This window comes from Terrapene carolina, unplaced genomic scaffold (assembly GCF_002925995.2).
Source record: "Terrapene carolina triunguis isolate 2854851 unplaced genomic scaffold, T_m_triunguis-2.0 Scaffold66, whole genome shotgun sequence".
Classification (NCBI taxonomy): Eukaryota; Metazoa; Chordata; order Testudines; family Emydidae; genus Terrapene; species Terrapene triunguis.
In genome coordinates this window covers 78,079,330-78,095,748 of record NW_020664417.1, presented here as the reverse complement: position 1 = coordinate 78,095,748, position 16,419 = coordinate 78,079,330, and the positions used below count along the sequence as shown (strand labels likewise).

General features: G+C 39.0%; 1 protein-coding gene across 1 annotated transcript in view; it reads right to left on the bottom strand.

Moving 5' to 3' along the window:
- Positions 1-16,419, bottom strand: part of SLC2A9 (solute carrier family 2 member 9) — a 160,147-nt gene that overhangs the window by 102,335 nt on the left and 41,393 nt on the right. The window contains exons 6-7 of the mRNA XM_026648045.2: positions 8,906-9,038; positions 652-827 (exon numbers count right to left, since the gene is read on the bottom strand). Of these exons, the coding sequence (XP_026503830.1) occupies positions 652-827; positions 8,906-9,038 (309 nt within the window). The remainder of the gene's footprint in view (positions 1-651; positions 828-8,905; positions 9,039-16,419) is intronic.

The window sequence follows — 16,419 nt, the reverse complement described above, 5'->3', positions numbered from 1 at the left end:
CAGAGACAGAGAGCCCAATAGTAGAATACCCCATAGCCTATTGGTTAGGGGCCCCCTCCTGCAATGTAAGAGACCCAAGTTCAAGCCCTTGCTCTACATCAGCAGAGGGGGGAGTTGAACCCGTATCTCCCATCTACTAAGTGAGTGCTCTAACCAATAGACTAAAGATTACAGGGAGGCTGCCAATGGCACCTATTTTTCAGGCGAATTCATGTCAAATTCACTAATAGTTTTGCGAAGGCCAAAACTGTATTTTTCAGTAAAATGTACAAAAACAGTTTGCTAGCTCTAACCCCGTTGTCAGTTGGGGCTTTGAAATGCTACTGCAACACAAATAATGAATAACAGTCATAAGAACATAAGAACGGCCATACTGAGTCAGACCCAAGGTCCATCTAGCCCAGTATCCTGTCTTCCAACAGTGGGCAATGCTAGGTGCACGAGAGGGAATGAACAGAACAGGTAATCATCAAGTGATCCATCCCCTGTCGCTCATTCCCAGCTTCTGGCAAACAGAGGTTAGGGACACCATCATGTGGAATAGCAGAGAAATGAAAAATTATGAAGATAGTCAAGTATGAGGACATATAAATACTAATTAACAAAAGGCGTGACCCATTAGAAGGCCGCATACTGAAAAGGAATACTTACAGCATTTAGCCCACATAGCTGGTAGCAGGCCATGGTGATGATCACAGTAATGATCTGCCAGCGCACCGAGCGGTTTCTCAGAAGTTGAAGGACAGACTCTAATTTAACATTTCTCTGCGCGTCACTCTCTTCTAATTCATGAGAGACATCATCTTTCCCAAGAAAGGTCCGGAACGCTGCAAACGGACAATCAGAGACATTAGCAAGAAACCGAATATGCTTTATTTTTAAAAACAGGTGAGTTTTGCAGAAGGTTGAATACGTTTAAAAACACTTTGAATGTTTTTCACCTCTTTCGTGTAGCTATTCTGCTCCCTCTTTATTGAGCATGGCCTAGCTCACCATCATCACTACAACGGAATGCAATTTTGGGGCCCAGTCCTGCAAGCTGCTGAGCTTGCTCAACTCCAGCTGAAGGCAATGGCCGTCGAGGCCATTCAGCATCTTGCAAGGTCACTTTATTTTATTTTTTGTCTTTCATACAAATTCTATCCCAAAATACTTTACCGAGTCAAAAGAATGCAAAAGACAATGGAGATGTAAACTGAAGGAAATTTTAACCAGGATTTCACAAGCGGTGCTGAACACCTCATTTGGCTCTGACTACCTATGTAGCCAACCTGTTGAGCACCTGTTGATGACACTCATCATCAGAGTCGCAATTTTTGGTAGCATAGGCAAGGTTTTAGTCAGAAGACCAAAACCAGAGGGGAAAATGACATTACCAATGCACAGGAAAGGGAGAAGTGGGACATTTTAAGATGTGATTTAAAAAGAAACAGAGTTGTGGAGGCAAAGATCTATAGGAAGAGATAATTAATTTCACCTACAGCTCCACAGATTTACAGGGCGCTTGACTGTTAAATAAGAAGACAGGGTCCTTGCCTCAAGGAGTTAACCTTTTAAGGGACTAATCTCGCTCCCATCGAGTCCCAAATGATGGAACTTTAGTGACCTGAAAATCCCACCTCTCCAGCTCTGTGATAGTGCTGCAATTTTGATCAGTGGAGGCACTAGAGGCAATTGCCCCCCTGCTTTAGCAGGGAAGAGCCTTAACGTCTGAACTACATGAACATTTATTTAAATTAAAATAAATAAGAGGTCATTTTATGTACAGCATACAAAAACACTCTTAGTTATGTAGCCTATGTATTTGTGTGCCAATACATTCTTCCTCCTCCCCTTCCCTCTGTTTATGTCACAAAACAATACAGATTCTTTACATTAAAGAAGAGAAAAAACTTAGGAGGAAGTCTGGAATTCACAGAGAACTATTTAACATTGATTGTAACAGAGATCTATGTATCCAATGTATCTATGGTATCTCTATAGCACCCATCACCACAATATCCAGAACAAAGGAGGGATTTTCTAAAGCACTAAGCACTACTTAACTCAGTTCCATGAAGGTTAATGGGAGTTTTACCATGGACTTCAAAGAGAGCAGTGTTAGGCCAAGCAAATAGGTGAAAATCCCACCTAACAAATGCAAGTAGCAATGAGATCAAGAGACTTTGTTTCTGAAGATGAAATGGACTGAGAAAAAGCAGAAAGGTGCAACTATTATAAACCAAGAAAGAACAGACATTTGGGGCTGAAAGATTTTATCCTTCCTAAAACAATAAACTTCAACTTCTTCTTTATGCAGACAGATTACAGCCAAGGATTCAACTACTCGGTGTATTAAATGGTTGGAAAGAATTACCCAAAGGAGTTAGTATTTTCCCAGTTCCCGTATATAGAAAACTGGGAATCTAATTCACATCACTTTCCTTATGTCCGTGTTTATACCTCATTAACATGCATCAGCCAAAAAACACACTTTGGTGTAATAACATAATGGGTGAGATTTACTGCATTAACTTTTCACTGTGAACAATAAAAGCTTTCTACTGCATTCATGCACAAAGCATTTCCAGAAGCATTAGTCACTTTTCAAAGAACCCTTAATTTTGAAGTCGTCCTATGGGTGTGCTATAAATTGCTGATATTTTTATTAAAATCTCCAAGAACATATCCTGGGGGTTGGCTTCATAACATATATTTAAATGTTCGACACCTTGGAATTATTTCTGCTACAGAGAATCAATTGCATTATAAAGGCTCCTGTAAGCAGGCTGTTCTGAACACTGTAAGAGGCGAGTCTCAAAAACAATTATTTACTCAGCAGGACACTTAAAATTCCTCCTTTTAAGGAAATAATAGCAGTTATTATTATTTTATTAGGAAGAAAAGTGATAGCATTGCTTTGATTTTACTGAGAAAGAAAAAAGCGTACTTTTGGCTTATTCACATTATTCACAGTTTTGCAAAGTATTATCTACAGAGGCATAATGTGCACAGCCACTCATTTAAACCGCACAAAGGACTTGGATATCTAATAAAGCCAGATACACTCAGTCATGACGATTGAAATGCCCACATTCCATTTAAGGTCTAAAATTCCGGGATTGTAGCATTATCTAGCAAAGAAATAGGCCATACTGTGGAATTTCAATGTTATTAAGAATGTCACCCAAATCAAACAAAAAACCCATAATATCAATGTTCCAGGACCTGTGCTAGCTACCAGTTCAGTTCTCAGTGGAATTAAAAAGGACCTAGCCAAAATCTTCAGAATTGTCTAGCAATTTTGGATGCCTCCATTTTTTTCCATGCCCAACTTGAGACCTGTTAGGGTCCGTCTACACTGCAATTAAACACCAGCAGATGGCCCACGTCAGCTGATGAAGGCTTGTGGGTCACGAGTTGTGAGGCTGTAAAATTGTGGTGTAAACATTCTGGCTCAGGGTGGAGTCCGGTCTCTGGGACCTTCTCCCGTTGCGGGATCCCAGAGCCTGGAATCCAGCCCGAGCCCAAACATCTACACTGCTATTTTACAGCCCCATGGCTGAGCCCCAGACGCCTGAGTCAGCTGACATGGCCCAACCATGGGTCTTTAATTGAAGTGTAGACAGACCCTTTAAAGAGCCTAATTTTTAGGGGTGGTTGCTGATCACTTCCTGAAAATATGGTACATCAAGTTGGGCACCTAAACGGAGGCAAACAAAAACAATAGTCACTTTTGAAAATCTTAGGTCATTAGCTTTAACCTATAGCAACCTAACTGCTTTGAGAGCTGCATTCTCAAGAGACCTCATCTCTCACTGCTCCATTCTACCATCACTGGTACCAAGAGAGGCATCCATGCAGGAGCCCCCTTCATTCGGAAGACAGGGGGCTGCTAGCAGAGCATTATACCTAAAGGGCTTTTTCCTCTGCAACTCACAATTTTCCCTTTGGTGCAACACAGACCAAATTATTTTTTAAAACTTCTGGCGCACTGCTTAGATTCATCTATTTATGCAGGTCTTTTGAGCAGAGGTAGGTTAATAAACAAATCCTAATTGTTTTGTGGTTGGGGCCAAGCAGGTATCCTTTTCTCATGGAAAAATTACCGGTATTATTCACTGAATTATACTTTTTAAATGATATACTTAATTCTTGCTTAAATTATTGTAAAGTATGTAGAGCTTGGTATAAGCTGTAAAAGAAGAAGTAAATCTAGGTACACCTCTACCCTGATATAACGCTGTCCTCGGGAGCCAAAAAAATCTTACCGCGTTATAGGTGAAATCGCATTATATCGAACTTGCTTTGAGCCGCCGGAGTGCGCAGCCCCACCCCCACAGAGCACTGCTTTACCGCGTTGTATCCGAATTCATGTTATATCGGGTCGCATTGTATCGGGGTAGAGGTGTATAGTATATTTAATGATCTACTTACCTACCTACCTACCTATTATATCCTTTATTGTTAAGGATGCTAATATTGAAGAACAACACATAAGGAAGGTAATAAGAAGTACAACGTCAAAGAGCTTCACATATTTTTAATGCATCGTTTTATTTTTTTACTGGAGTAAACCAGGTCAGTGCACAATTTTCTTTATTTTTCCTGTTCTCAGAACCCTCAACATCCCTGTAGGGCATGCAGTCAAAATACAGGTGCAGTCAAGTAAAAAGGAAGCAATCTGTCCATTCTGCACAGGGGGTTTGGTATATTTCTAAACGGAGGAGGAAGTCAAAAATTGTAAGTACAGAAAATGATTAATCGAGCACAAGGGAGAAAAAAAAGGTATCTATTTTCCTTTCCCTCCCTGCAGTTAAGAATAGAGATGTAATTGCCAACAGCAAAACTTCACAAATACTTGAAACACCAGTGAATGCTAACAAACCACTACTTCCCTGCATTAATGCAGAGTATAGAGCACACTCCTACAATGCTAAATCCTTTCCAGCAGATTTAACAAGATTTCATGTTACTCAACACTTATCCTGAAATTTCCTCCAACCCACCTCTTCCAATAATGTCAGAAATATAATTTTATAAGTTAATAATATTATTTGCTAGGATTTTTCAAGCCTGCTTGACTAGGGAAGAATCTGCCTGGAGAAGTGGTAGAAAGCTCAGACACTCGCATCATTTAAACTCAGCAAAGCACAAAGACAATAAACTGAAGGAAATAAATTCTGCACTGGCAGGGAGATGGCCAGAGTGCAGTAATGGGGCTTTTCAGTCAGTTATGTCTAATTTTATTAATTCCAACAGCTCAAATTAAAAAATTAAGTTGAGTGCAATGGCAATTTTTGTCCTGGCAAAAAGGAATGATTTGTTTCACTTTTACCCCACCTGGAACACTTACTTTTCCATCTGTGGCTGGCTGGCTTTTTATCTTTATGGGAAGGCTTTATTTTCACTTCTTTCCTGTTGTGCCATAATGACTAAGGGCTTATTCCTCTGGCATCTCTTAGACTTCTTTCCACCCGGTCTTTCATCTCTCTCAGGCAACCATGTGCCAGATACATTGCACTCAAATGCTAGTACCATAATGATTGGTAATAGGACATGGAAACTTTCAACTCTAAACCACTAGCTCAAATTTAAATGGTATAAGACTCACGTTTCAAAAAAGCTTCTAAATTTAGAAGAGCAGTTTTTAAGACTGCCCATTATTATCACTTTTCTTACTCACTAAAGTAATTTCCACTAAATTGGTTGCTAAAACTCATTTCAACTACTAAATCATTTGCAATTAGGTTTTGGTAATGTTGCTTTCATGATGATAGATTTTCCTGCAATTCTGAAATACTCTTCCAGTTTGCAAGCCACTTCCTAGGCCTCTGGATTAGCAATCAAGTCATTCTCCGAATATATATACTAAAAACATGACACAAGAGCTACTGCTATGCTATAAGCAATGGTCACTGGCACTAGATACAAGACAGATGAGTTATTTTAAAGCCCAGATTCAGCATTGGCTTTTTAAAGAGCCTATTTTGTCAAATCTGTGACAGGTTTTATTCAGTATGTGCATCTCAGAAGTCTTCAGGTCCCCCCCGGTTTTTCTTTGATAAATGGATGGGACAAATTCAATCTTCATTCTACATGAGAAACCCCAGTCCCACTGACATCAGTGGCAACATGATGGAGTATATAGGTCTTCTAGGCACAGTCTGGAATAAGCCTCAAAAGCTCTGCTGCACCCTATCCCAGTAAAAAAACGAGGAGTCCTTGTGGCACCTTAGAGACTAACAAATTCGTTTGGAAATAAGCTTTCGTGGGCTAGAACCCACTTCATCAGATGTATGAAGTAAAAGATACAGGAGCAGGTATAAATACACGAAAGGATGTGGGGTGCTTCACATCTGATGAAGTGGGTTCTAGCCCACGAAAGCTTATGCCCAAATAAATTTGTTAGTCTCTAAGGTGCCACAAGGACTCCTCGTTTTTTTTTTCCTGATACAGACTAACACGGCTACCACTGAAACCTATCCCAGTAGTGTCCCTGAGAGCAGGGTATGGCCTATAGGTTATGGAGTTAAATCCCAGCCAGAGGCAGCTCAAGGATGGAACTAACAGATGGGATTTGATCAGGTGCAGTGGAGCCTGTTTAAAGTCAGCACCTGGGTCTCTCTCAGGATGGAGTGTTAGCACAGACCCATGCACCACTTAACTCCTCAAAATAAGGCTAAAGTGGTGCATAGCTCTTGTGCTCACCCACTACACAGGGATGAATTTTAGCTTCAGGGGGTTGTGCTCACTAGAAACCAAGCCAGGGAGATGTGGGAAACATGGGAGTTGTCCTATTTGGTTTGCACTTTTTGTTTTTATTAATAATATTTATTTATTGTGTGTGTTTACTGCTTGTTAAACTGCAAGGAAGGAAATGGAGTGAGAGACTTTTACCCAGGCAAGAGAAGTGTGGATTAAAACAAAACACCTATAATAAAACCTAGAAGTATTCTAAGTATTTACAAAACACAACAAAACCCTCTAAAACAAAAAACACTCCACTGCATGTACCTATCTCCCCCAGGAGAGAGGATGAGAGAGAGAATGAACCCACATAACAGATGTTAGTCATGTCACTTAGTGCACGCCTGGAAGGTACTCAGACACTAAAGTGACAAGGGTGGTATAAGATAATTTATGCAGAATGGAACAGAATATGGAATAGTATTCATGCCAGAAACAAAATAAAGTTCCTACATTTATTGTAAATGAATTACTATAACCTGTACAATATGTTGATCTCCATCTAGTGTTGTGGTTTATTAATTCTAAGTGTTCTGATTTGTTCTGAGAGTTTGACCCAGCCAAAAGGAATGCAAAACTGCATTTGAAGACATTTCACAAATGATCAAATATCTGACAGTCACAAATCCGCAGTCCTGAGCTGAAAGACTGGGATTCTTCCCTCAGACATATCAAAATTATGACGTCTCAAAATTCTGCCTTTACCATGGAAATAGGTTTAAAAAAATGTACTGTGAGATAATTAAGTCTTTAAGTAATGGATTAATTTATGATGCAAAAGCACACACATAACGGCTTTGTTTGGTACAATTTTCATAGTCATCTGTGGTATTTTTAAATGCACTGGTACTGCTGGCAAAAGATAACACTAGTACATGAGTCACTTTAAAATCCAACCCTTTTTAATATAATTAGGAGAGTTACCACAACACCCCCACAAACAGCTCACATGATTCTTTGGCAGATCTCATTCAAAACTTCTCTCCTGCTTTAAAATTCTCCATAGACCTATTCCAGCCTACTTCAAAGACCCTGGCTAAGACTTTCAAAACCAGGAGTCTAAAGTGAGGCACCTATGTCCATATTTAGACACCTACCAAGTGACTTGATTTTCAAGAAGTGGTGAGTACCTCGCAGCTTTGACAGAAATCAGTGGTCCCTGTGACACTGATTCAGTTCAATTATTTAGGAGTTTAAATGAGAATTTAGGAGCATAACTTTAGGCACTCGGGCTTGACAATCTTGGTCCTTTTCTCCAATCTTTCCTTCATCCTCTTGGCTCACTTAGCACCCACCTCCTTCCTTGTCCCTGTCACTCAATCTGACTACTGTTAGTAGGCAGGCCTTCTGCAGCTCTTTCCCGTTGGAAAAGCATTTTCCACGTCATTGAATCTCCAATCTCTTTTCAAATCTCAGCTAAGAACTATCCACTAACAGGACATAATGTACATTTTCTTCAGTCCCTGCAAGATTCCACAGAGTCTGTGAGCCCCTTCGATTTGTCAAGTGCTTCTACCTTAGGCTAGGACAGATGTTGTACATACTTGCATATGCTATCCTAGCTATGCTGTAACCATATGTTGGATTTTCAAATTGATCTGTCCAGCTAATAGTAATTTTAAGAGAGAAAAAAAGGTTATTATTAATCTTAGCATTGATCTGGCCCAAAGATGGGCACATCTCTTCTGGGAAGTAGTAAGAGGGTACTGAAGCTTTTCACCTTTAAATAAATATGGCCTAGATTTGTAGTAGACCTGCCATCTAGCAGCTATCCAATTACATAAATGTATAGATTCAATCCAGCTACTACTGGACAAAGACCGGGATCCCTTTTTGGCAGTGTTGGTTGAGAGCCTAGGCAGTGAACGGTCATCGAGAATGAACTTCCTTTCACCTCTAAAGATAAATTCTGCCAGGTAAAAGGTGAGACAGAATGATAGGGCAATGTGGGAAAACTTCCACCACCATTGTCCATGCTGTACCTGTTTTGTGGATAATTAGAGGTCTTCAGTTATCAATCAAGTCGGCAGCTACTTCACTTACACAAAAAATGGTGAAGGGAAAAAACAAATAAGCTTTTAGGCTACAGAAAGCATGATGTTCAAAATTACTTGCCAGCTAGCATCCCTTTAATAAAAACATTTATACTATGTGGCAAATGATTAATACCCTGTACCTTTTTCTGCTCCACTTTTGTCATTCTTTTCAAGTAGGAGGTAGTGAGGACTTTCAGGGAGGAAGGGCAAAATCCCAACTTGGATCAGTGAAGGAACAACAATCACTCCAAATAAGTAGGGCCAGCGAAATTCCTACAAACAGATGCAAACATGACATTTAATAAGGTTTCCCTTTAGTGAAGCCAAGATGAAAAATAGCTTTGAGGGAGCAAGCTGTGCCTTTTGAGATAACTTTATGAAATAGACATTGTAATATTTCTTCCATTTCAGTTTAGCCAGTGATTTGAGCACAGCCTCTGTGTGTGCGGAGAAGAGGAGGGGGGGAAAAGAGGAAGAGGGAATATAAAAAAAATCAACTGAGCATCCGTGAAAAAGAGGAGTGGGGAGGGGAGCTGGGAAAAGGCTTGGGATAGGTTAAGTATATGGCATGCTTTTACTTTCCTTTAATATTACAAACCACAACCAAAATGACTCAATATTAACCAAGTAAAAATGGCCAGAATGAAACCCAATCACCATATCACTTGTCAGCTTTAGGAAGCAGTACAGTATTACAGTGGTTATATAGTTACAGATGGCTGCTCATGGCATCTTAGTCCTATCTACTTGTTTAAAAATCATTCAGACTGGCTACAACACATTCAACACCTCATAGAAATGACAAAAATTATATTTAGGAAAAATTCTACTTCTCCAATGCATTTTCTTTATTTCTAGTAATCAGAGCATGGGGCTCAGAATGGGGTACTTCTTACTTGAATTTAGACACCAGACTCAATCTCAATCTCTGTGCCATGTGTAAAATCAAGATAATACTGTAGCAAATTGGTGGGTGGCCAGAATTTCATGGTTGCCACCATGATGCACACCGTGACCATTCCGAACTTCATTGGCCCTAGGAGTGCACCTTAGATCCTCCTGCTTCAAAACACCAAGATGCTCATTGACTTCAATCGGGTCCAGATTTCACCCTCCTAAGCCTTTATTTTAGCTAAAAGGAAATTTTGCCTTAGCAGTATTGGCTCTCCATATATAGTTGAGCAGTTCTAATTTCATCCAGTAGAGGGCACACATACACAATTCATCATAATCCTTACCCTTCTCTTCACTTACGTTGGAGTCATGATCTGGCTATGTTCTATGAAATATTATTTATTATTATAATTATCTAGCTCTAGCACAAGAGCACAGCACTAATAAGAGAGTGGATTTTTGAATTACAGGATATTAGAAATACAGGATATTATTTATTTAATATTGTAGATATTTTTGCATTTAGAAAACATTATTTTCTAAAAGAAATGGTTCAAACGGTAGGAATACAGGATCACTATTCTCTCTCTCTTTGACCTAAAATTGTTAAAGGGAAAAATGAAATTATCAATAAAATAGCATTCCTCTCTGCAACTCAATAGAACCTGTTTTGATTTTTTTCAGTCATTTCCTTGCTCTCTTTTTTAAAATACAGTAAAATGTGTAAGGGATTATACTTTTCTTTTTGTCTCTTTTTAAAACTGAGGGGGGAAAACAGAGCAGCAAAGTAACTGAAAACCTTTTAATCTAACCTGCACTTCCAAGTTTATTTATAACTTGTTGGCAGAGTGAAGAAGAAATGTACCTTAATTCTAACATTATGATTTTATTACATTTAAACAGCATTATGCATGCATGATATTCACCAAGAGTTAGAAAAATGATCCCATGATACTTTATCTTGGACTTTCCCTAGTAATAAGGCTCATAATTTCATACTGTATTACATAAGCCATTATGAACTGACAGTCTGTGACTATTAAACATTGCAGCTATTAAAATATATTTGTTACGTTATTTTAAAGGCATTTTTACTGTAGTTTCAGTGAAATTCTTTAAAGATTACTTGACAGTAAACAATAAAACAGGAATAAGATCACACAAAATGGAAGATTCCTCTATTACACTGCACTTGAAGAAAAACTAAAAGATCATGAATAAAGAAATGTTTTCCTTCCATCACCAGTCTAGGTATTTATTTGTCTACGTACTTATATGATACTCATCACTGTACTATCTGAGCACCTCCATGTTATCAATGGGGATCTCATTGCCACAGGAAATCACTGAAGCCAGGACCTTAGCAAGGTTCAAAAAGGGATTGGGCGTTTATATGGATAAGAAGAAGAATATTCAGAGTTACCATCATTAATGTTAATAAACATTTCAGGGTAAGGACTATTAAATCTCATGCTTCAGGGATTAAGCCAATCTCTAACTATTAGGGTACGTCTACACCTACCGGAGGGTCCGGCGGCAGGCAATCAATGTTCTGGGATCGATTTATCGCATCTGGTTTAGACGCGATAAATCGATCCCGGATCGATCCCGGAAGTGCTCGCCGTCGATGCCGGTACTCCAGCTCGCCGAGAGGAGTACGCGGCATCGACGGGGGAGCCTTCCTGCCGCATCTGGACCTGCGGTAAGTTCGGACTAAGGTACTTCAAATTCAGCTACGTTATTAACGTAGCTGAATTTGCGTACCTTAGTCCGAAGTGTGGGGGGGGTAGTGTGGACCAGGCCTTAGAAACCAGGATGAGACTATGTGGAGGTCCAATTATCCCACATCTGCCTATTGCATAGTTCCTACACCTTCCGAAGCATATGGTGCTGGCCACTGTCAGAGGCATGGTATTGGACCAGGTGGATCTCAGGTCTGATCCAGTCTGGCAATTTTTATATTTCTATTTGAGCACCAATGCAAGGGCAGAATTGTCTAAATTCGTCTGAGGAAATGGGAGGGGATAACTAGTAATAATGGAATGAAATTTAGCAAAGGAAAATGTAAACTGGCTATTGGGGAGGGGGAAAGCCTAAGAATGAAATCTATCAGACTGGAATAATGTCACAAGAAAAGTGTCCTATCAGTAGGATCACTTAAGCCTGGACATGACAAGGCATTTGAGAAAACAATCTGCACAGGGACTGCTGTATGGAAGAGTTCTATATTGGCAAGGAGCTAGACAAGATGGCCTAGAAAGCCTTCACATTACTAATTTCTATCAATATAATCAGGAATTCATGCTGTTGTCCATAACATTTCCTAGAAATATAATTTTAAAAGAAAATGGAAACCTTGCATACCAAACTCAGGTCCTCTGGGTTCAATATTAGACTCTTTGTCTACAAAGATATATGTAACATACTGACATTCAGTCAAGGAGAAAATCAGCAGCAATAGTATAATGTATGTAGTTACCTGGGAGACATCATTAAAAGTTACTGCCTTAGTGGATTTTAGATTTAATTTTTCTTCCATAATAATCTTTGAAAGTCACTGACATTTGATCAGAACACTGAATTTTGCCACTATTTAAAACTAGAAGCAGATTGGGAACCCAGGGAAAAGTACTTCAAAAGAAGGGTTTCTGGGGAAGGCAGCTTATAGAAAATGTATCAAGGGAAATCTGGGTTTGCCTTTGAAGAAAGAATGGAAATATGTAGGATTATGGTGAAAAAAAGCAAGAAAACAGGATTAACATTAACTCAGAAAAGCAAAATGGCCTTTTGGTAGCTTTCTGTTCCTAAAATGTCTTATGTTCTAATTCTATAATTAACGTTGGGATAACAATCTTAGAGGTGGTCTCTTTTTAAGATGATCATAAAGTATGGTTTCACTCTGCCTATCACTGGTGGGTTCATTTCATTTCATTCATTCTAATTAGAGACTTGATCTTGAAAGGTGCTGAGCAGATTGCTCAGACTTTAGTGGGGCTACTTGAGCTCAAGCATGTGTTTTCACAGGCTTTACTGGATTGGAGCAGAGTGCTCAGCACCTTGCATCATCAAGCCCTCACAGCACCTCTCCAAGTACTTTGGAAATGATTTCTCCAGCAGAATCAGAGCCCACATCTTTCAACAAGAGCCCGCTGCCATTTTTCTATCTTTCTGAATGGAAAATTAGGTTTTCAACAAAACAAATTTTTTAGTGTGAAGTGGCTGCTTTTGGTGGAAAATTTTGACATTTTATCAAAAACTGAACACCCGTCCCTGCTCTCTCCCCCCCCCCCAAATGTTTTGATTTGGATTGCTGTCACCATTGCTGTAGTTTGGGCGCCTCATGAGCACATTCTCCTGTATGGGCCAGGTTCCTCAGAAGGACAGCATCTCCCATAATGCACTGTGGCCAGGGGTCTAGCAGGAGGAGAGACTGTGGTGCATCTGGAGAGACATAACCCAGGCAGGGAACCCAGCCCCTAGAGGAGAATGATAATATGGAACACCCAAACAACAATTCTCTTGAGGCATAGCAGTGGCATTTCTCAATCAAAATTTTCAGTTTGGGATTTTCCACTTAAAAGTCAAAATTTTCCGCAAGCAGAAAAAAAAGGATTTTCCCCACAAGCTCTACTCTCAACTCTTCGTCTCTCAGTATTTTTCTCTAACAGGACCCCCCACTATAAATGCTGCAAGGCCCATTTTTTTCCTCTCAAGCATTCAGGAAGAAAGGAATTCGAGGGGGAAGCTTTTTGTTTACATTAGAAGCATCAGGAGTTGCTAGCCATCTAGGGCTAGCTCTACACTATGACCTAGAGATGGGATTCCCCTGCCCATGTCCATATACTAGCGCAAGATCTCATCGAACTAGCATGAGTAGACAGAGCAGTGAAGTACAGGGAGGAGCAGCAGCAGAGGCACAGCTGAGCCCTGCCGAGTACATACCCACCAGTTTCGGGCAGGTTTGTAGTCCCCTTTACCGCTGCTACCAGTGCAACCACAGCTATACTGTTACTTATACTTGTGCTAGCTCAATGAGAGCTAGCTGAGGGTGTGTACATGAGCAGGGGAAATCACAACCCCTAGCTTGCAGTGTAGACGTAAACTGAGATGGAATGAGCAGTTGTCTATTTGTTTTATTGGATAATGAAATGAGATAGTCTCCTTTACACCAATTAAAATGGCTAAGAATACACTTGTTAATGGAATAACAAACCTTTATAAAACAAAAGAAGACACTACAAAGCAAACAGCTATTGTAACTGGCTGTTTTGCTTTGTGGGCAGCTAGAAGCAGATAGTTTCTTCATTTTTAATGGTCAAAAACCGGTCTTATTTCCATTTAGAGCCCATCATGACTTCCCAAAACATTGTAAAAGGTAAAACAGTAACAAACTTTTTTCTAAAGTTACATTTAGTCTGTGAAAGTGATATATAAAAATCTGACTCTTGATTAGTGCCTCAGATTTCTTGTACATTTTTTCCACAGTGCCAAAGATACTGTGCAAAGGCGAAAAAAACCTAATTACTTTTGTAGATTATTATTATTAATGTTCTGCCAGCCTAGGGAGTCTTATTTGCCTTTAGTAAATCTATATTCCATAGCTTTTCAGTTTTTCACTTTTTTCTCCAAATAAGTCTTTTAAAACTATTATTGTGAAAAGCTATAACATGAGAATTAATTCAGTCCTTATAATAAATTTCAGGCTAGCACAATACAATAAAAATCTATTTTTACTGTACAAGACATTGATCTTCCTTTGTTTCCTCTATCGAGGAATTTTACTTTTTATTTACAAAAAGGAGAAAAGAAAGACAGACACAGTCCTTATCTAAAGCAATAATAAAGGTGCCCTCACCTTCTAACAATGCATTTTAATGCACATCGACTTTGTAGTTCATACAGATCTGCCAAGTCTACTGTTTTTCCCTGTAGGCTAAAGATTTTTGGCCCTTTCTACAGGGAAATTGACAATCTGTTGTTTTCCTCTTGTGTGTGTGTTAAGAAACATTCTTGGCATTAAGGACCTGTGAACCTTTCCATTGATTTCAATGGACTTTTGACTCAGGTCCTAGAATACTTCAAATTCACATTCTCTTTCCATTCACTTCTCTCATGATTGACACTATCGAAATCCAGGCTCCTCTTACCAACTCAAAACATTCTCTCTCTCTCTCTCTCTCTCATTTTTTTGTTTGTTTTGGGTTTTTTTGTAAATGTCTTTATATCTCAAGTTTCTCACTTCATCCCAGTGAATTTCTTGAAACCACTTTGGAATTGTTCAAGTTCTTCTCCGGAACTAGAGAAAAAAAAATTCTTTTTCAGAAAACAAAACAAAACAAAGAGGCAAGGTATTCTGGAAATCTCAGTTTGCACATGCTCAATAGAGATTTGTTAGTTTGGCAGCAAAATTCTCTAAATATTCCATATGTACGGAGCATGCTCTAGTCCCATGATGCAGGGACTGAGCAGGACTTTCATGCAATTGCTGCTCCTCTTCTGCCACAGTCCCCTAGGGCACTGGATACAGCAGCTGAAATTAGAGACTCTCTTTTGTAGACTCAATATTCCCCTTGCTGGTGCCCTGGTTCTCTGACTCGTCTTCAGCCTGAGCTTTCCAAAATGTTAATTTCTATAAAGATAATTGCCAGCATAAGGATATCAAGACTTTGGAGACAGTGACATTACAATTTTCAATCAAAACTTAAATTCAATGGAAGTCTTTCTACTGACTTCAGCAGGGTTTGGATTAGGCTCTACAGAAGTACGATAGAAAGATGGATGCAAAATGCAACAACATTAACAGCAGCACCCAGATTCCTAGACATTTTACTCACTAGTAGAGCTGTGTGAATAATGCATTTTTTTATTTACTGGCAATTCCATAACAATTTTTAATTTTCAAGTCTAACCAAAACCATTTTCCCCAAAAAATTTTAGCTAATCGAAAAGTAAATATATATATATACATATATGGGTAGGACAAAATGTTGTGTTGCAATTTCAATTTTTTTTTAAATTAAACTGAAAGCAATACCAAAACAAACTGAAAAATTGAAATGCTTCATTTCAAAATTGTCAAAATGTTTTCCCCCTTGCCCTCCAACACAAACAAGGTGACAAAAACCAATTAAAAACTGCAAAATATTTGTGTGTTCCTGAATCTGCATTTTTCACAAAAAAAGAGTTTTCGATGAAAAATTTCACCCAGCTCTACTCATTAGGTCATATTGTGCAAGGTACGGAGAATTAATTTGCTTACAATTTCATAGATGTTATTCTGAAACTAATTTTCATCCTGTTGAAGTAACAGCTGGTCTTCACTTCACATTTAAAGATGCAGCACTCCACAAGTGACTACAGCATCATTTCCATCATTTCTGTTAACTTTCAGTTATTTAGTCCTTTCTTACTGCATTATACTAAAACAGTGCGTGTGTTGGGGGGCAGGGGAGTGATCTATTTTCAACAGCCAATGTATAAATGAAAAATATTTGAAATAAATGCACTCTTATGGAAAGTATTATTAGAAAATATATTCTATCACTCAACAGAATAACTGTCTGCTAGTCAGTGCAGGAGGACCAATCTACTGCAATATTGGTATGCAGATTGCAAACACATATATCAGGGAGAAAACTACTAGTCTTCTAAAAATTCCCAGGAGTATGGAATAATTAGAGGATGGTTATCTTTACTGTGTGTGAAAGGAAGTCACGGGTCAAAACATCAAGACTCACTGCTTATTAAAGGACTTGTAGGC